Here is a 22257-nt window from a genome sequence, read left to right on the forward strand (position 1 = left end):
ACAAGACCCCAACCTGGAGAAGCCCCGAGTGTGTCCCCCTCAGCTGGAGGAGCCCCAAGAACCCACACACACACACACACCTGCCCGGAGAAACCCTGGGCCAGCCACAGCCATGCCTCACCTCCCCAATCCTCCCCAGACCCAAGCTGCCCAGAGATGTTTTTCATTATTATTTGGACTTCTATTATGTCAAAGCATTTCTAAATTTACTTCAGAATTGTTGTACAGACAACCACTTTTATCCAAAAAGCAAAAGAAACAATAATAAAAAGACAAGAATGTGCAAAATACCTTATTTGTGTTTCTATTTTGTTAGGTCCAGTAAAGAATAGAGATAATTGTGCATTATTTTTATTATTGAGTTTGCAAAAAACACCCCCAAAACCTTATGTCAGGGTTCCCTCCCCACTCTGAACTCTAGCGTACAGATGTGGGGACCCGCATGAAAGACCCCTAAGCTTATTCTTACTAGCTTAGGTTAAACACTTTCCCAAGGCACAAATTTCGCCTTGTCTTTGAACAGTATGCTGCCACCACCAAGTGATTTAGACAAAGAACAGGGAAAGGACCACTTGGAGTTCCTATTTCCTCAAAATATCCCCCCAAGCCCTTACACCCCCTTTCCTGGGGATGCTTGAGAATAAACAAGATGAGCACAAACCAGCCTTGGATTTTTAAGACCCAAAAAACCCACCCAAAAACCTCAGATTCTTAAAAAACAGAACTTTATTAGAAGAACAAAAAAAGATAAGAGAACAACTCTGTAAGATCAGAATGGAAGATAATCTTACAGGCAGTCAGATTCAAAACATAGAGAATCCCTCTAGGCAAAACCTTAAGTTACAAAAGACACAAAAACAGGAATACACATTTCCTCCAGCACAGCGAATTTCAAAAGCCAAAACAAAGAAAACCTAGCGTATTTTCTAGCTAGATTACTTACTAACTTTACAGGAGTTGGAGGGCTTGCATCCTTGATCTATGCCCGGCAAAGGTATCGCACACACACAGACAAAGCCTCCCCCCCCAGATTTGAAAGTATCTTGTCCCCCCATTGGTCATTTCTAGGTCAGGTGCCAGCCAGGTTACCCAAGCTTCTTAACTCTTTACAGGTAAGAGGATTTTATAGTACTGTATCAGAGCTTCTTAACCCTTTCACTTTATATTTATGACACCTTACATTAATAAATTACAATGATTTGGATGTATATATGTTGTATATTACTTTATTATCTTTAGGAAAAATAAATAATTTTAGGAAAAAAGTGTTCGTGCAGCCACCAGAAAGAGTTGGTGGCCGTACTCTGCGGCCACCGAAAAATTTGTTGCAAGAACCCGTGCACAAGGGCCAAATTTCCAGTCCCTGCTCCACAGCATGGAGGTGCTAGAGATCCTCAACAAAACAGTTGTAAGAACATTTTAACATGGTCAAAATAATATTAATTCCCTAGCTCCATTCTTGGAATTGAAAGCAGCTCAACTTACAATGCAGGAATCTAATATGGCAAATTAAAAACAGTTCCTCAGTTGAATAAAATATAAAATTATACTGTATTTTTATAATTTAGGTGATGCACGAGCAACTGAAAATCTGGGACTAACAGCTATCCACACACTCTTTGTGCGGGAGCACAATCGCTTGGCTATCGAGTTGAAGAAATTAAATCCATGCTGGGATGGAGAGAAGCTCTACCAGGAGGCTCGAAAAATCATAGGTGCCATGACCCAGGTACTAGCTGCAATATTGGTTTTGCTGCCATTCACTTGTTGATTAAAACATTTTTTGCTCAGGTTTAGACATGATTTTTCCTCTCCAGAATTGCCTGTGCAGGTTCCTACACACCAAGCTCGCTCGGTCCTGTAGCCACTGGGGCTATGTGGGCAGCAGCCTGCAGATCTAAATGTTTTAGGCGCCCTATGTGCTGCAAGTCCCCTCTGCCTTATCAGTCACTCACAGCTCAGTTTTAGTGGCTTAGTGTTGTACAAATGGAAATAATTTCTGTGACAGATATTTAACCACATGCAATATCTTTGGGGACCAATGCAATCAATCTAGGAATAGTTTCAGTATGACTGTGTTCTACTCCATTGGGGTAGTTACTCCAGGAATTAAAAACAGTGTGGGGATGATTAATGTGAGTTGCTAAGACAATTCCATGGGGTGGATTGCATTTCTTGGCTCATACTGGGTTTTTCAGAGACAGGGAAAGAACTTGGGCTATAGAATGGTTGAGTTTAAACACACTCGAGGTCCTCATTTTGATTCAGCAATCAGACAGGACCTTTGGTCCTAAGGGGACCCCACTGCCATCTGAAGGGTTGGAAGAGACGTTAGCCTACCAGACTCCCCATGTGGAAGTTGGGTGATTTCTGGCATGTTTAGTTTGTGTGTAAGAAGTTTTATTGTTTTTATATGTTGTCTCTGTGATGCTTTTATCCTAAGAATAAATGTACTCTGCTGAGAAAGAGCTGTGTGGTAGTTGGTAACTACTGGCTCGTGCCAGTTATTGCCCTTAGAGAGAAAGCACAGCCCAGGCTGACTGGCTTGGAGAGCATATCACGGTGGGTGGCAGGAGGCTGTGCAGCCTTAAAACCCCAGAGATGCGGGTCTCTGTCCAAGTAATGTGACAACTGGGAGCCTAAAACTTTACGTAGGAGGGGGGAATACATGTGCAGTTACCCTGAAACTGTGACAATAACAAAAGGAGACCTAAAGAGTTAATTTTTGTCCCTGACATGGCCATATTAGGCTGCATTAGTAGGAGCATTGCCAGCAGATCAAGGGAAGTGATTATTCCCCTCTATTCGGCACTGGTGAGGCCACGTCTGGAGTATTGTGTCCAGTTTTGGGCCCCCCACTATAGAAGGGATGTTGACAAATTGGAGAGAGTCCAGCAGAGGGCATCAAAAATGATTAGGGAGCTGGGGTACATGACTTATAAGAAGAAGTTAAGGGAACTGGGCTTATTTAGTCTGCAGAAGAGAAGAGTGAGGAGGGATTTGATAGCAGCCTTCAATTACCTGAAGGGGGGTTCCAAAGAGGATGGCGCTTGGCTGTTCTCTGTGGTGAGAGATGACAGAACAAGGAACATAGAATCATAGAATATCAGGGTTGGAAGGGACCCCTGAAGGTCATCCAGTCCAACCCCCCGCTCGAAGCAGGACCAATTCCCAGTTAAATCATCCCAGCCAGGGCTTTGTCAAGCCTGACCTTAAAAACCTCTAAGGAAGGAGATTCTACCACCTCCCTAGGTAACGCATTCCAGTGTTTCACCACCCTCTTAGTGAAAAAGTTTTTCCTAATATCCAATCTAAACCTCCCCCACTGCAACTTGAGACCATTACTCCTCGTTCTGTCATCTGCTACCATTGAGAACAGTCTAGAGCCATCCTCTTTGGAACCCCCTTTCAGGTAGTTGAAAGCAGCTATCAAATCCCCCCTCATTCTTCTCTTCTGCAGGCTAAACAATCCCAGCTCCCTCAGCCTCTCCTCATAAGTCATGTGTTCTAGACCCCTAATCATTTTTGTTGCCCTTCGCTGGACTCTCTCCAATTTATCCACATCCTTCTTGTAGTGTGGGGCCCAAAACTGGACACAGTACTCCAGATGAGGCCTCACCAATGTCGAATAGAGGGGAACGATCACGTCCCTCGATCTGCTCGCTATGCCCCTACTTATACATCCCAAAATGCCATTGGCCTTCTTGGCAACAAGGCCACACTGCTGACTCATATCCAGCTTCTCGTCCACTGTCACCCCTAGGTCCTTTTCCGCAGAACTGCTGCCTAGCCATTCGGTCCCTAGTCTGTAGCGGTGCATTGGATTCTTCCATCCTAAGTGCAGGACCCTGCACTTATCCTTATTGAACCTCATCAGATTTCTTTTGGCCCAATCCTCCAATTTGTCTAGGTCCTTCTGTATCCTATCCCTCCCCTCCAGCGTATCTATCACTCCTCCCAGTTTAGTATCATCCGCAAATTTGCTGAGAGTGCAATCCACACCATCCTCCAGATCATTTATGAAGATATTGAACAAAACCGGCCCCAGGACCGACCCTTGGGGCACTCCACTTGATACCGGCTGCCAACTAGACATGGAGCCATTGATCACTACCCGTTGAGCCCGACAATCTAGCCAGCTTTCTACCCACCTTATAGTGCATTCATCCAGCCCATACTTCCTTAACTTGCTGACAAGAATACTGTGGGAGACAATTGTCTCTCTCAATGGGGGAGGTCTAGGTTGGCTATTAGGAAAAACTATTTCACTAGGAGGGTGGTGAAGCACTGGAATGGGTTCCCTAGGGAGGTGGTGGAATCTCCATCCTTAGAGGTTTTTAAGGCCCGGCTTGACAGACCCCTGGCTGGGATGATTTAGTTGGGGTTGGTCCCACTTTCAGCAGGGAGTTGGACTAGATGACCTGCTGAGGTCTCTCTTCCAACCCTAATCTTCTGTGATTTCCCTATCACATGTGGTCTGAAAGCAGCTTTTCCTCCAAGGGCTTTCCTGGCTGCAAGGGTGCAGGGTTACTCTGCCAGGCAATTTATGGTGCCTTTGAACCTGGGAGCACATGGTCTGTGTGGATTCAAACATCACTTAACCCTGAATCTTCTCATGCCTACCCTTCTAAAAAGGGAGGCGATGAAAGAGCAAAATCACTATATTCTCCTTCTCCTAAACTGTCGAAGAAAACAGTGGAAAAACCTCTGCCTGCCAAAAGTATCAACAATCTGCCTCCCTCAGGAACAGTACTGAACTGAGAAGGAGAGGAACAGGTTTTGGGGTAACTGCACCTGTAGTCCCCCTCTGTCATCCTTCAAGGCCATCTACTTAAGGTTGACTCCAAGATCTCATTCCTGAGTGGTAACAGGTAATTTAGACCACATCATTTTGGTCTAATGGGATTATGTTTTCCAATGGGCATTTCTTTGCACTTATCAAAACTGAATTTCGTCTGCAGTTTTGTTGCCCAGTCACCCAATTTTGTGAGAGCCCTTTGTAACTCCTCACATTCTGCTTTGGACTTAACTATCTTGAGTAATTTTGTATCATCCACAAACTTTGCCACCTCACTTTTTACCTCTTTTTCCAGGTCATTTATGAATATGTTGAACAGCACTGGTCCCAGTACAGAGCTGTTCCCCTCTCTCCATTCCGAAAACTGATCATTTATTCCTACCCTTTGTTTCCTGTGTTTTAACCACTTACTGATCCATGAGAGGACCTTCACTCTTATCCCATGACAGCTTACTTTGCTTAAGAACCTTTGGAGAAGGACCTTGTCAAAGGCTTTCTGAAAGTCCAAATATATTATATCCACTGAAACACCTTTCTCCACAAGTTTTTTGACCCCCTAAAAGAATGCTACCATGGAGATCCTTGACTTTAATCTCTTACCAAGGCTCTTGGGGAGCTTTGCAGGGTAAGGAGATCCAGCTGGGGAGGAAAGTTCATATCTCAGCCATGCTGTCTGTGAGTGAAGTTCAGCCCTGTGCAGAGGCCAGCACAAGGCACAGGCACTATCCAATCCCTTCAGGTAGCTGGGCCTTTCTAGTCACCCTTCTGAATATCAGCGCACTGGCTTTTCTCTGGTCCTCTGGACCATCAACATCAGTGGCTCAGAGAGCTCCCCGGCCAATTCTTTTAATTCTCTTGGGGGAAAGTTTTCCAGTCCTGCAGATTTAAAACATTTAACTTCAGCAGTTGCTGTTTAGCATGCTCCCTACTTATTATTGGAATAGAAAGCATTTAATGATCACTGTAAGTTATGAATACATCCTCCTGCTCCTTTCAAAACACAGAACAGAAATATTTATTGAAGACTTCTGCCTCTTCTGCATCATTACGCACAATTTTGCCATCCATACCTAGTAATAGAATAAAGCCATTGCTTGAATTGCTTTTGTGTCTCATATATTTAAAATTTCCTTCTTGTTGTCTTTTACCTTCCTGGCTGTTTCATTGATGTCTTGCATTTTGACATAGAATTTTTGACCAATCATAGAATCATAGAATCATAGAATATCAGGGTTGGAAGGGACCCCAGAAGGTCATCTAGTCCAACCCCCTGCTCAAAGCAGGACCAATTCCCAGTTAAATCATCCCAGCCAGGGCTTTGTCAAGCCTGACCTTAAAAACCTCTAAGGAAGGAGATTCTACCACCTCCCTAGGTAACGCATTCCAGTGTTTCACCACCCTCTTAGTGAAAAAGTTTTTCCTAATATCCAATCTAAACCTCCCCCACTGCAACATTATCAATCCTATTGATAATGTTAGAAAGTGATCGTTTTTTTCCTTTAGAAAGAGTGTATATGAGCTTCTAACTCAGTCTGTACTCCCTTCCAGGTAGTAACATACAGAGACTACTTGCCACTTCTGCTTGGAGATGAGAGTGAGAAGGAAATACCATGCTATGGGGGCTATGATGAGTCTGTGGATCCCACCGTGGCAAATGTATTCTCCTTGGCTTTTCGGTTTGGTCATGGTTCAATACAGCCTTTTGTGACCCGTTTAGATGATCATTTCCAACCTTTGGGTCCACATTTCCGGGTCCCTCTTCACCTCACATTCAGTGCTTCCTGGAGGGTTGTAATGGAAGGTAAGCATGCTTTGCCAGGCCCTGCCTGCAGTCCTGCTTTGTCAGCAAGGCAGAGATTCAACAATGTACTTAAGCAGATGAGTTCACTGGGACTTAAGCACATGCTTCAAGTTAACCACATGCTTAAGTAAATTCCTGAATCAGAACCTAAAGCTCATTACATCTGATCATTTGTTTCTATTCATCAGGACATGTTTTCAGTTTATAAATCATTTCCTCAATTCCAGCAAATAAGCAATTTTCATCAAAGTGTAATTATCGGGCAAATGGATAGAATCATAGAACAGGAAGGATCTCGAGACATCATCTAGTCCACACCCCTTATGGGAGGACTAAGTATTATCTATTATTTGTATAGATTATTATTAGAGCTGTCAATTAATCATAGAATATCAGGGTTGGAAGGGACCTCAGGAAGTCATCTAGTCCAACCCCCTGCTTAAAGCAGGACCAATCCCCAACTAAATCATCCAATTTTTTTTTTCTTCTTGACCCAGATCCCTAAATGGCCCCCTCAAGGATTGAACTCACAAACTTGGGTTTAGCAGGCCAATGCTGAAACCACTGAGCTATCCCACTCACATGTTGCTGAGGAAGGTGAAACACTCCCTCCCCCAAGGTTGCTGTCAATCTGACTGGGGGAAATTCCTTCCCAACCACATGTATGGTGATCAGTTAAACCCTGAGCTCGTCAGCAAGAACCCGCCAGCCAAACTCCTCAAAGGGAAAGCCTTAGAGAGAGAACCTCTATGGCCACGGAGCCTGGATGAGATGCCAGACTTTGTGCTATGGATGTTCCAGGGCCAGGATTTAGATCTAATGCAGAAAACCAAATGCTGCAGTCCTTATGAAATCAAGAGTATTACTCCAGACATGTTTAAGTGTAAAAAAATTTGGCCCCTTATGTCTTTCATTGACTCATTTGGGAGCATTACGCACAGTTGCATGTCTAACCAATTACAAATATGAAAGTAAGTTGAGGGAGTGGGAATAATTAGAGTTAGAATGGCTGGGAACAGCCCACACCATATTTGCTAGCTCCACCCCTGGTGTGGCCATTACTGTCTTCTTCTGCACATGTAAAAATCTGTCTGAGACCTTCTGTGCACTAAACGCTCCTTCCCATTAATAAAGTAACTGAAAAATTGTTCCCACCAATGCCAAGAAGTCTGGAACAATTTGGCTGCCCCGTATATTTTAGAAGAAAATGCAATTTCTAATAGCTGACAGAAAGGCTGTTACCGTTTCTGATGTTTGAAAAGCCAGTATTTCGATATCGTCCACTTTGGATATTTGAATACCCTAGCACAGCCAGGCAAACACTCTTCACATTCTCAAATGCCAACGTAAGAAGGGGGAAAGGAAAACAAAAGCCAACTATTCCACTGTCTAAAGATAGAACACTTGGTGAAACGGGGCTTTAGATAGTACCATTAATGGATTGAAGGAGGAATCTTCATCAACGACCGATCACAATAAATAAATAAAATAAATGGGCCATAGACACTACCAAATTCTTGCAATAAGTATAATAATAGAATCATAGAATCATAGAATATCAGGGTTGGAAGGGACCCCAGAAGGTCATCTAGTCCAACCCCCTGCTCGAAGCAGGACCAATTCCCAGTTAAATCATCCCAGCCAGGGCTTTGTCAAGCCTGACCTTAAAAACCTCTAAGGAAGGAGATTCTACCACCTCCCTAGGTAACGCATTCCAGTGTTTCACCACCCTCCTCGTGAAAAAGTTTTTCCTAATATCCAATCTAAACCTCCCCCACTATAATTATTGTCACTTACGTAGTGCTGTCACATCCAATCACTTTATGGCCAGGATTTTCAAAAATTAACAATTGGTTTTGCCCAAATTGAGAAACCTTAAAGAGGCCTGATTTTCAGAGTGTGGGTGCTCACTTTCTTGAAAATCTGTGCTTAACCCACTAAGGCAAACAATGTACCTTAGTGGCGCCCCACTGAGCTGGGCCTCAGGAGAACTGGATTCCAGTGCCACCCGTGTCAGTCATGCTGGGTGACCTTCGCCCCATCAAAGCACCTCTCTGTGCTAGAGTTTCTCCATCTGTAAAATGGGGATCATGACACTGACCTTCTTCGTAAAGCACTCTGTGATCTATACAGGAGGGAGGCATTATTGTAAGGTAGTTTGTCTCCTGAATACCTATGTGAGGGAGGGAGGTATTATTATGGGAACGGAGGCAGAAAGATCCAGTGACTTGTCCAAAGTCACAGAGAAGTTAGTAGCGAAACTGGGGTTAGAACACAGGAGTATGTGGCTTTGAGTCCTCTGTTTGTACTAATTAATTGCAGTTGACTCAAGTGTTTTAAGGCAAAACAAATTTAAAAATAATCGCAATTAATTGTAGTTTTAATCACACTGCTATACAATAATAGAATACCAATTTAAAGTTGTTATAAATATTTTTGAGGTTTTTCTATATTTTCAGACATATTGATTTCAGTTACCACACAGATTATAAAGTGTACAGTGCTCACTTTATATTATTATTTTTATTACAAATATTTGGACTGTAAAAAAGATAAAAGAAATAGTGTTTTTCAATTCACCTCATACAAGTACTGTAGTGCAATCTCTTTATTGTGAAAGTGCAACGTACAAATGTAGAATTATTATTTTTTTAGGGCTGTCAATTAATCGCAGTTAATACAAGCGATTAATGTAAAATAAATTAACACATTATTTTTAATGAGTGTTAATCACATACTTCTCTTTTGACCCTCTTCACTTACTGTACTTCATCACTTGGCCGACATTGGCACAGTTCTCATGATCTGGAGTGATTAAATATCAGAAAAAATTAATGGTGCAAAGCACCAAAAGTTCAGGTCTTTTGAATGGGTCTTTATTTTTAAAAAAACTTCTGGGTGGTTCTCTGGATAAAAAGACGGTTATCTGTAGTTATTGCAAGGCTGAGTTCCAATACCATGGAAGTACTTCCAGTCTTCAGTACCAGGTACACGCTAAACATGCTTTCACCTCAAGTTCTTGTGCTACAGATAACTTACTGACAGCAAATGAATCCCTCCAGCCACGACAGAATATGCTTAAAGAGTTTCAGGATCGCTAGAAGCCCCTGGATCAAACAAAATACAACAGCTTAATCAATGCTATTGCAAAGTGGATAGCTATGGACTGCAGACCGTTCAACATTGTAAATGACAGAAGGTTAAAAGATGTTATTCAAATTGCATCTTCCATCTTCCAATCAGTCATACACCTTGCCCTCCTGAGGAACTATTGTATCACAATTACATGACCTATATCACGAGAAAACTACAAAGTTGGAGCTTCTGAAAAATGCGCTAACTGTTGCTTTGACTGGTGATCACTGGACATCCCTGTGCAATCACAGCTACCTTGGAGTCACAATACACCTGATTGATGCTGCATGGACACTGCAGTCGTTTGCTTTAACAGTAACGCAGAGAGACATTATGCTGAAGCATGTGCAGAGCACTTCTCGGATGTTGCGAAAAAATGAAATATTCAAGAAAAGGTTACAACAATTTTGTACTGACAATGCATGTAATATGATAGCAGCAGACAGTCATTTGCCTTTTGAACATATGACATGCATCGCTCATGGTCTGCAGCAATCAATTACAGTAGCACTCAATGGTGGTGGTTTTGAAAACATGCTGTCAAAATGTAGAAAACTTGTGGGCCATTTCAAACACAGTCCAGCTAACAGTACGGAGCTAGAAATAAAACAAGCGGCAAATGGACAGAAACAAGAACCTCTTGTACAAGTCATTTCAACCAGATGGAACTCCACATTGGGTATGGTTCAGTGTCTGTGTAACCCACACACCTTCTGCGTGTGGTGTTCTGTCCCATCTAGTGGCACCGAGACCACTTAGAGAGAGAGATAAAATGTGTCTGCTATACAGCCTTGGCTAATATGGCCATGTGGTAGAGGCTCATGTACTAAGCTCCAGAGGTCCCTGGTTCGATCCTGCCCGCTGACGACTGGGGTCTGTCAGCATTACATGAGCTTTGAAATAAAGTCACTATCACAGCCACATTAGATCTTCAAAAGCACAGCCTACCAGTGCCAACAGGAAAGGATTTAAAAAACTGCAAAAGCTAGAAACACTACTTGAGCCCTGCTGGTTTGTGAGTGAATTCCTTGGGGGAGAATTGTATGTCTCCTGCTCTGTGGTTTTACTCACATTCTGCTATATATTTTGTGTTATGGCACTCTCGGATGACAACCCAGCATATGTTGTTTGGTTTAAGAACACTTTCACTGCAGATTTGACAAAGCACAAAGAAGGTACCAATATGAGATTTCTAAAGATAGTTACAGCACTCGACCCAAGGTTTAAGAATCTGAAGTGCCTTCCAAAATCTGAGAGGGACAAAGTATGGAACATGCTGTCAGAAGTCTTAAAAAGAGCAACACTTCAATGTGGAAACTACAGAACCTGAACCGCCAAAAAAGAAAACCAACCTTCTAACATGCGTCGGTCCACACTGCTTTGGATCATTATCAAGCAGAACCCGTCATCAGCACATCCTCTGGAATGGTGGTCAAAGCATGAAGGGGCATATGAAGGTTTAGCATATCTGGCATGTAAATATCTTGCAACGCCAGTTACAACAGTGCCATGCGAATGCCTGTTCTCACTTTCAGGTGACATTCTAAGTAAGAATTATCTTCCGTAAATATTAACAAACTTGTTTGTCTTAGCGATTGGCTGAACAAGAAGTAGTACTGAGTGGATTTGTAGGCTCTAAAGTTTTACATTGTTTTATTTCTGAGTGCAGTTATGTAAAAAATAATAATTCTACATTTGTAAGCTGCATTTTCACGATAAAGAGATTGTACTAGAGTACTTATATGAGCTGAATTGAAAAATACTATTTATTTTGTTTATAATTTTTACAGTGCAAATATTTGTAATAAAAATAATTATATTTTGTTGTAGTGGAAATCAAAATATTTGAAAATGTAGAAAACATCAAAATATTTAAATAAATAGTATTCTATTATTGTTTAACAGTGCAATTAAAACTGCAATTAATCACCTTTTTTAATCTCACGATTAATCACAATTAATTTTTTAATCACTTGACTGTCCTAATTATTAGAGATTATTATTACTATAGAGGGCTATATTTATTATAGCCATCTTATAGACTTGGGGCTGCAAGATCTTCTTCTTTGATAGAGGTTTTCCAGGATGACATTTACAATTGTCCTCCCCACAGCTAGAGCGTCTCATAGACAGGGAAGGGAGATGAGCCAAAGACTCTGTGAAGTCCGATAGGGACCTCACAATGCTAATCTAATTAACCTGGAAGGTACTAAGTTAGTATGGTGATGGATAATGGCAGAGAACTCTAAAATGGACAGCAGATGAGCCATAAGCTTCAATCTAAACATGGCACCACAAATAGCCAGTGCAAGTTTGAGCTGCATATGCAGATGGAACAGCTCATGGAAAAAAGGGTAACAGTCCCTGTTCGATTGTGAGTGCACTTGGAATGCGGCGTTCAGCTCTGGGCACCAGAAGAAAAAACAAATTGAAGGACATTAAAAAAAGCAACAAAAATGACTCTAGGACTCTAGTATGCAGCGTTGTTACAGCCATTTTGGCCCCAGGATATTAGCGAGACAAAGTGGGTGAGGTAATATCTTTTATTGGACCAACTTCTGTTGGTGAGAGAGACAAGGTTTGAGTACACTACCTGAAGAAGAGCTCTGTTTAGCTCAAAAGCTTGTCTCTCTCACCAACAGATGTTCGTCCAATAAAAGATATTACCTAACCCACCTAGTCTCTCTGGGATTCTAGGAAAGATTTTAAAAGCTGCCAGTAACTTTCACTGTATTGAGTAAATGAAACCTTGCAAAACCACTTAAACTATGAAATTATATGCAAAAATTAGCAGTGGGCATCTGCAAAAGAACTTGCTGATAATTGTATCCTTAAAGACCTGGAACGTGAGCTGAGGCTGAATTATGTCTTACTCCTGCTGCAAGGCTGGTTTAATCTTCTGCTTTGAATGTTCTGCCTCTCATCAGTGTAGATATAATTCCCAGTTACAATGCAACATAGCTTTTAATAACTGTTCTATTAATACTAAGCCACCATTTTAAAATGGTGCTTTTGGTGATAGCCCGCTTAGTTTATAAAACTTATACAATATACTGTTTTCATATTAAATATGCCTTTAATCAAGGACCCAAAATCACTTTCCAAACATGAAGTCTCATGACCTTCAGAGGTGGGAATTATCTCTTATTTTACAGCTCCAGAGACTGAGATGCAGAGGCCTAGAGCCAGATTTTCAAAGGTCTTTAGGTATCTAAAGATGCACCTAAGTGCTCATTGAGAAAATCCCATTGGACTCCTATCTGTGTCTTTAGATGGCACCTAGCTACTTTTAGGAATCTGGCCTCTAGTGATGGTAAAAATTTTGGTGACAATCAGTAAAAAGCAAAAATTGTAAAATCCAGGAAATTTTCAATAAAAAATCAGTACAAACTGAAAACAAATGGCCTTATCTAGATTACGAACAAATATCTCAAACAGGAGATTTTTTTCCCCAAAGAAGATTGCCTGAGCTTATCAATAGCATTCTGCTATATTTTAAAAATACACAATTCTATAGCTCATTTCACTTGCATTTAGTGGTGACACTTTCATTTTATATGTAGACCATCAGAGCGGTAGCCGTGTTAGTCTGGATGTGTAAAAGCGGCAAAGAGTCCTGTGGCACCTTATAGGTTAACAGACGTATTGGAGCATAAACTTTCGTGGGTGAATGAATACCCACTTCGTCGGATGCATGTAGTGGAAATTTCCAGAGGCAGATATAAATATGCAAGCAAGAATCAGGCTAGGGATAACTAGGTTAGTTCATGTTTTATATGTATTTCAAGCTAATTGGATATATATATACAATGGGACAGAGTGCAGCCACTTTAGAACTGACTGCCCTACCTCTCAACTTACTGTGACTCATTCTGCAGAATCTTAAACCAAATTAGCCAAAGTATGACATGGGTGAACTCACTACTTGTGAATAAGTAAATAGTCATTGGAGCAAGGGCTTGACCATGGCTCTTTCACATGGTAGATACAGGCCCTAGCCACCAGGCTATCGAGTCAACATCTCTCGCTCTCTGTCTCTGGCCCAATGAATTGCTTAATACCAAACGGAACAGCTTCGACAGGAGTGACTGGGACACCCCCACCCTCAGATTAACCAATAGCCTGCCAGCTAGGGCTCTTACCTGGGATATAGGAGAGCTGAGTTCAAGGCTTTGTGCCAAATCAAAGAGGGGGATTTGGAAACAGCTCTTCCCTTGCTAACTGGGGAGCATGAACTTCAGCCAGTCTAATTCCCACTCTCCTTATTGCTGACTGTCTTCTGCACAGGACCCAAATTGGACCAAGCCTGGTAGGGGAACACCTAGCTTGTAAATCCTGCTGGGATTTAGGTGTGCACTAGGGTGCTGAGCAGCTCAGTGGCATCAGGATTTGGAGGCTTTATGCATGCCCACTGGTGGACATGTAGGCAGCTATGGAATTTAGATGTCTACAGAGTTAGGCAGCAGTGGAGCAGGGTTTTAAGGATCTTATGGCGTGGAAATTAGGGGCCTAAGTCCCTTAGTGGGTCTAGCCTGAGGCACCGCTATGAACTCAGCGTTATAAGAACTGTATAGCTTTTCAGAAATCAAACAACAGCTAATGACCAACAGCCCTGTGCTCAAAATATCCTGAATATCAAAATCGCATTACTAGCAGCCCACATCACCCACAAGCAAATGGAGAGGCGGAGAGAGCTTTAGACAGACAGCCAAGAAAATCCATTCCTTGCCCTTCTAAGTTACACATCAACACCAGTCATGGTTACTGGACATAGTTCAGCCCAAATCCTGATGGGAAGACAGCTCAGAACTACTGTTCCAGCTTTGGAAAAGAACCTATTTCCAAAGTGGCCAGGTATGAAGAGAATAGACAAATCAGATAAAACTGCTAAAAGAGCTTATGTACACTTTTAGGATAGACATCACTCAAAGAGCTGCCAGGTCTAGAACCTGAGGGTCAAGTTCATATCTAATTGGGAACAGTATAATACAGCTTAGCTCTGCATTACATCACTGACAGAAGGATTGTTCAGTGTGTTTCAGGAGCTGTTATTGAGAGTAATGGCGTAAAACTAAGCAAAGGAAAATTTAGGCTGATTTCCAGGAGAATGTTCCTGAGAGTAAGGAATTCAATGCTGGCCAACTCTTCCAAGGGAATCCAGGGAATTACGAAACCATTGGGGAGGACATTTTAAAACTAGACAGAACAAAAGGAACTGTAAAACAAAGCCCTTCTCTATGAGGAGGGCCTGGCATGTATCGCCTACATGTAGAGCTTGGGAGTAGCAGCCATATTAGTCTGTATCTGCAAAAAGAAAAGGAGTACTTGTGGCACCTTAGAGACTAACCAATTTATTTGAGCATAAGCTTTCGTGAGCTACAGCTCACTTCATCGGATGCATTCACTGGAAAATACAGTGGGGAGCTTTATATACACAGAGAACATGAAACGATGGGTGTTACCATACACACTGTAACAAGAGTGATCAGGAAAGGTGAGCTATTACCAGCATGGAGTGGGGGTGGTGGGAACCTTTTGTAGTGATAATCAAGGTGGCCATTTCCAGCAGTTGACAAGAACAGTGGGGGGGGGGGAATAAACAAGGGGAAATAGTTTTACTTTGTGTAATGACCCATCCACTCCCAGTCTTTATTCAAGCCTAAATTAATTCCAATTCAGCAGTCTCTCGTTGGAGTCTGTTTTTGAAGTTTTTTTGTTGAAGAATTGCCACTTTTAGGTTTGTAATCGAGTGACCAAAGAGATTGAAGTGTTCTCCGACTGGTTTTTGAATGTTATAATTCTTGACGTCTGATTTGTGTCCATTTATTTTTATGTAGAGACTGTCCAGTTTGACCAATGTACATGGCAGAGGGGCATTGTTGGCACATGATGGCATATATCACGTTGGTAGATGTGCAGGTGAACAAGCCTCTGATAATGTGACTGATGTGATTAGGCCCTATGATGGTGTCCCCTGAATAGATATGTGGACGTCACACATTCTTGTCAACTGCTGGAAATGGCCCACCTTGATTATCACTACGAAAGGTTCCCTCCCCCCGCACTCCGGCTCTCCTGCTGGTAATAGCTCACCTTCCCTGATCACTCTGGTTACAGTGTGTATGGTAACACCCATTGTTTCATGTTCTCTGTGTATGTAAATCTCCCCATTGTATTTTCCACTGCATGCATCCGATGAAATGAGCTGTATCTCATGAAAGCTTACGCTCAAATAAATTTGTTAGTCTCTAAGGTGCCACAAGTACTCCTTTTCTTTATCTAGAGCTTGGTGAAAGTTTTATTTGAAACATTTTTTTTCGATGAATGGGGGCTTTTTTGTCAAAATAAAAATTTCCACAGAAATTCCCCACTTATAACAACATTTTTTGAATTGTTGTTGTTGAAAACCTGAATACCAAAACATTTCAGCTGAGAATCAGGTATTTTTCACTTTTTTGCCACTGTTGGTCCCAAAATTTTGATTTTCAGGTATTTGATGAAAACCTGAAAACTTTTTGTGGTGAAGAAGGGGAACCACCCACCAGCACGGAAGGGGTTAAAAAGAGCCTTTGGGCCCAACTAACCTCTCCCCATTATGCCTGCAGCCAATGCCAGGCCTATAGGGGAGAGAAAAGGAGGGCACCCGGCTCACTTCAGGGCTGACTGGTGTAGAGACAGGAGCTAGCTCCCCAGCCAAGGGGAGACTGCAAAGGAACCCCCAGAATCAGAGAAAACTGATTGAGTGGATCCCCAAGATATTGTGGGGCTTGCCCTCATCAGTTCATGGCTGCCCTGCCTGAAGGAGCCGGGGATCGCAGAGAGGTGCTGCCCCAGACCCAAGAGGGAACACTACAGGGAGCATGCTGCTTGGAAGATTGGACTAGAGGGGCCATGCCCCAAGCTGAACCCACTGGTAGGAAGTAACTCAGGGCAGTGGTTTGGACTACCTGTTGGGAGGGACACCAACCCCCTATTTGGGGGTTGATATACACAGGGCTCTGGGCTGGGAGATGGTGGAGAGGGAGGGCCTGGGTCCTCCTATCCACCCCCAGCCTTAAAGGTGGAGCTCAGTAGGGGGCTGAGAGCCAGGAGATCTAACCACTAGGCAACCCAGCCACCCAAGCCTCTGTTATACTTTTCAATGAAATTTTTCCCAGGAACAAAACACACATTGCCCAGCCAGCTCTACCTGCGAGGCCTTTTCCAGCTCCTGTTTTATTGCTGTGAGGTAGAAACACAAAGATCCACTTTTCCTGAAGGAGAAGCCTTCCCGGTTCTTCCTATGCAGTTTGTTTACTAAAACTGCTTGGCTTCCTTTGAGCAGCTCATGTTGTTGTCAGCCAACAGGCCTCTGCATCTGCAGACATTCTTAAAAACTACTCTGGTTCCTTAGGGGGAACATGGTGCTAGGAAGAACCTTCCCAACCATCAGAGCAGGAAGGATCTCAGGTGACCCCTGAAGAGCAAAGTGAGCACTGGGGCTAACCTTCTGTTGCACAAAATGTAGCCTACAAGGTGGAATGTATTACAGACTGTTCTGTTTCTTTCTGGACTTGACCTTCATTGCAGGTGGCATTGACCCGCTTCTCCGTGGTCTGCTGGTTGACCATGCAAAACTAATGAAACAGAATCAAATGGTGGTTGAGGAGCTCCAGGAGCGGCTTTTTGAACAGGTAGAAATAATTGGACTGGATCTAGCAGCCTTAAACCTGCAACGGGGAAGAGATCATGGTCTTCCAGGTAAGTAAGCATAAGACTGCATCCCATAGGTAGTAATAATGTTCTTTCTGCATTGTTTGCAGTTGCTTCCACAATGTGCTAGGCTTTTCCAGACAACCCAGGAAGGACAGAGGAGAAGGCGGAGTAGAGGAGAAGGGGGGTAATACAACATTGAAAAAGAAAGATAACGAGGGAGGGGCAGAACTGTGCAGAGACTTGGAGAAGGTGGACAGAGGCTTAAATCTAATGTCAGAACTGATGAGAGGCAGGGGAGGGATGTGATCATGGATGGAGAGGGAAGGTGCTCTATTGCTGGATTCTGGATGGGCCAGAGGGAAAGGGAGTGTCCGGGTGGCCAGAGGGAGGCTGGTGCAGCAGTCAGGACCTGGACAAGAGATCTGGTGTGGAATGAAAAGAAAAGAAGGGATCTTGGAGATGCTGAGGAGGAAGCAGCAGGGTTTGGAAATGACCTGGATGGGCAGCAAGGGAGAGGGCAGAGTCAGAAATAGCACCTGCGATGCAGACCCGAGTGACGGGACTGGGGCTATCGATGGTGATGCAGAAGAGGGAAGATTTGGGAGGGAAGGGAAGGTGTTTGGGTTTGGCCGTGTCCCGGGTAAGATGATGCAGGACACCCGAAGAGAGATGTCAGAGAGCCAGGCTGAGAGGCGGGATTGGACAGCAGGAGACAGGCGAGGCATGGAGAGAGCTGTGTGAGCCATCAGTGTGCAGATGAGAGCTGAGTCCTGTGAGGCTGTCCAGGGAGCGAAGGGAGATGAAGCAAGGGCAGAGCCCTGGGAACACCCCGAGAGGGACAGGGGGCAGCCCCACCAAGAGGACTCATGGTAAAAGGGGTAGGAGAGGTCAGAGTCTCAGCACCCAACATGGAGAAGATGTCCAGGAGAGTTTCTGTTGTAACTGCCTCAAACTCTGACAAAGATTTGTGGGTCATGGTGGACAATCAGCTGAAGGTGAAATCCCTGTGCAATGCCATGGCCAAAAGAGACAATGAGATCCTAGGATAAATAAGCAGGGAAATCTTGAGCAGCAACAGAGAGGTTATTTTACCTCTGAATCTGGCACTGGTGCGACTGCTGCTGGAATACTGTGTGCCGTGCTGGTGCCCGCAATCCAAGAAGAACCTGGAGAAAGTTCAGAAAAGAGCCATAAGAATGATTGAAGGGTTGAAAAACATGCCTTATAGTGAGAGAGGCAAGGAGCTCAATCTGTTTAGCTTGATGCTGAAAGGTTAATGGTTGACTTGATCAGTCTGTAAGTACCACATGGGGAACAGAAATTTGATAATTGGCTCTTTAAATGGGCAGACAGAGGTACAACAAGACCCAGTGTCTGGAAACTGAAGCTAGACAAATTTGGATTTGAAATAAGGCAAAAAATTTTAAGTGATGGGAATCAACCACTGGAGCAATTTGACCAAGGGTTGTGGTGTATTCTGCATCATTGGCAACTTTTAAATCCAGGTTGGATGGATTTTTTAAACGATACACTCGTTCAAAAGAAATTCCTTGTGGGGAAGTTTCTGGCCTGTGATCTACAAGAGGTCAGACTAGATGATCGGGGGTCCCTTCTGACCTTGGAGTCCATGAAAACAGCGGTGACTATATTTTTCCCAGCAGGAATAGTATCTGGACTTCATTTTTTGGTAGACATTGCTCAAACTTTCAAAACCAAAACAATGTCCTTTGGCAGATTCTGAACCTTGGATTATTATTGTTATTTGTTTTACCATAGAACCTAGGAGCCCAAGTACTGGAGCAGGATCTCACTGTGCTAGGCCCTGTACAAACACAGAACAAAAAGACAGAAGAAGAATCTAAGTATAAGATGAGACAATAGATGGCTACAGACATACCTCCAGGGAAGCACAAGGAAACAGCGAGACAATATTGATCAGCCCGCCAGGCAGTGGGTCTCAAAACAGCAGCAGCCTAACTGTTGGCAAGCTTTTGTAGGCATCACACACAGGAGAGTTTGAAGGAGGATAATGAGGTTGCTTTGAGAATGTTGACAGGGAGCTCCTCCCATGTGCAAGGGACAGCATGAGAGAAAGCTCAAAGGTGCTTGCTTGAAAATTTAACAAGTTGGCAATGGGGGCTGCCATTGGCCAGTCAGGTAGGAACTGACACCTAGATGGTGCATGAGAGATGATAGGCAGGGTGAGGCCTTGATGATAGGCGTAAATGGCCTTGAAAGTGAATACAAGCAGCTTGTGTTCGATGCATTAGAGAAGAGGGAGACAGTGGAGGGATCTAAAGAGAGGAATGACGTGGTTAAAGCAATTGGCTAGGAAAATTATCCTTGCAGAAGTATTCTGGATCGTTATGAGCGGAGCAAGATTGCATTTGTCAAGGCCAGAGAAGAGACTGCTGCAGTAGTTGAGATGCAAGATGAGTAGGACACTGAACTTTCTAAGTCAGCTTTAACTCCCACTCCCATTTGTGAAGACAGTACTTTGTTAATTCAGTGTCTGATCCTAGATGACACATCAACATCAGCTGAAATGCGTTTTAAAATCCTGGACAAGGCAAATGTTACTAGTGGGCAAAGGCAAAGCGGGCTGCCTGTGGGGAACGGACTACAGATGGGGTGATGCTGGCACAGATGGCAGTACTGACTGCTCTGCTCTGGTTCTGCAGGGTATAACGCCTGGAGGCAATTCTGTGGGCTTTCACAGCCTCGCAACTTAGCTGAACTCTCTGAAGTGCTGAGAAATCGTAAGCTAGCCAAGAAGTTCATGGACCTGTACGGGACACCAGACAATATTGACATCTGGATTGGGGCTATGGCAGAGCCGTTTGTTCCCAATGGCAGAGTGGGACCTCTCCTGGCTTGCATCATTGGATCTCAGTTCAGGAAATTGCGAGATGGGGACAGGTAGGCTGACTGGAAAGTGAATCTCCACTTCCATTTTATTTACAAAAGAACAAACGGCAGTCGGTGTCCTGTGCTGTTCCATTCCCTCGCCGATGAGCTTGCTTGGTGTTCCAAGCTCCACAGCTCAATACCGGAGTTTCATTCACAGTTATTAAAGGGGTGCCCCTGTGGGAAGGGCAGTTGCTTAACCCCTACATGGCCAGGCAGCTCCAATCACTGGTGCATGGATGGTCTTTAGAAGGCTCTGAAGAAAGGTGAAACACCCCCTTAAATCTCCTTTAAAGGTGATAATTTCTGGGATCGTGATCCTGTGTTTATGAATCCAGCCTGCTTCAAACCAACATGAAAAATGCAAACACTATGTCAATTTTGATTTCTGTTTTGTGTATTGCCACTTTAAAAACATTTCTTACAAATGCAGGTTTAATTTGACGGTTATTGTTGCAGCAGAGTTTTCCTTTTAACAACAATGTCAGCACCATTCTCCCATAATTGATGACATTCAGAAACACTACATTAAAAGAAAATTGTGTAGTTTGCAAAGTTGAGCACTCAGAAGCACTCAGAAATAAGGCTGCCTGCAATCTTAATTTGGCACCCTTGTGCGTATGCATTTTGACCATCTTTTTAATTACATGATTGCATGTTGACGGGGTTCTGGGAAAAACAATGTCAGTCAGTACACAGGATGGACAGTGCTCCAGGAATGAGGCAGCTGTTCAATATTTCTTTATATCCCTCTTGTTCAGCGTGTGGCCCCTGCCGTGTTCACCTCACATCACTCAAACCTTGCAGTGAATACAGAATTAGTCATTTCTTCATGGGCAGTTCCCTGGCACTTACCGTAGTATCACCGATATATTTTCACAGCACCTCAGGGAGGTAGGAAGGTGTTATGGGCCCCATTTTACAGATGGGCGCAGGGCTAGTAACTTCAGAACTCACAAGCCAAGCCTTTGTTCCTCCTGCTAAATTTCACATCCATACCACAAACCCTTGGGAGCACTAGAGGTCTTCAAGGAAATGGCAGGAAAAATTGGCTAATGTGGGCAAAACTACCTCTTTCCCTCACCTTGTTCTCAAGGGGAGCCAAACCATTTTTGCTGAAACACAGCAGAAAAATCCAGCTTGAGGCAGAGACCAAGTCTGGTGATTCTCAGCCTGCAGGGTTCAAGTCTGGCAAAGTAACAAGTGATAAACCAGAGGGACCTGAGCTGGGCCAGCTTCCTCCCCTCCCTCCCTCACCCCTTCTGCCACAGGCTTGATGGTGGGGGGATAAATTACTGTTGTCCTGCCTGAGAGTTGGGGCGGAAGTGTCCCATTTCTCCCTCCCCTCAGATGGACCTTATACTAGCATGTACAGCACTGCAGAGAGACAGGGTCCCAGAAAGGCCCCCAGTATCGTGCTGTTCAAGCTAGTTTACCCCCTACACATGCCTGCCCCCTTTCCAGTAGCAGGAGCCGCGCTAACAGCATGGCAAGGATTCCCCCTTCCTCATGGAGCGTGGGGAGTGTTTAGGCAGCAGCAACCCTGAGATCTGCTCCACCATACACCAGCCTCACAGAGCAAGGAGGAGAGGCATCTCCTAGAGTGCAGCACTCCAGCCCTCCGGACTGTGCCCTTCACTAGCCGTAGCACTGCCTGCAGGTGCTCACCAGCCCGGTCAGATCATGGCCCCAGCTCCAACGGGAGCAAAGAGCCCTCTGGGCCTGTCAGTAAAATCAGCTAATGCCTCCCTGAAACAGGGCGAGTTCCTGGAATACACTAGTCTGTCTTCTGCGCAGTGCTTGGGTGGCATGCACAATGAGTGGAAAAAGATACAAATGTGGTCAAGCAGAGTAACTGCCCACCAGCCTGAAAAGGGTTAAAGAGAGCCTTTGGGCCCAGCTAGCCCTGCCCTGTTATACC

At 43.8% G+C, this 22257-nt stretch overlaps 1 protein-coding gene across 1 annotated transcript in view; it reads left to right on the plus strand.

The window, feature by feature from the left end:
- LOC311532685 (myeloperoxidase-like) overlaps positions 1-22257 on the plus strand; it is a 64524-nt gene that overhangs the window by 37375 nt on the left and 4892 nt on the right. Inside the window, exons 7-10 of the mRNA XM_084651363.1 lie at positions 1569-1729; positions 6347-6599; positions 17304-17474; positions 20111-20348. Of these exons, the coding sequence (XP_084507489.1) occupies positions 1569-1729; positions 6347-6599; positions 17304-17474; positions 20111-20348 (823 nt within the window). The remainder of the gene's footprint in view (positions 1-1568; positions 1730-6346; positions 6600-17303; positions 17475-20110; positions 20349-22257) is intronic.

The sequence above is a fragment of the Lepidochelys olivacea genome (genome assembly GCF_965140295.1).
Source record: "Lepidochelys olivacea isolate rLepOli2 genome assembly, chromosome: 17".
NCBI classification, from domain to species: Eukaryota; Metazoa; Chordata; order Testudines; family Cheloniidae; genus Lepidochelys; species Lepidochelys olivacea.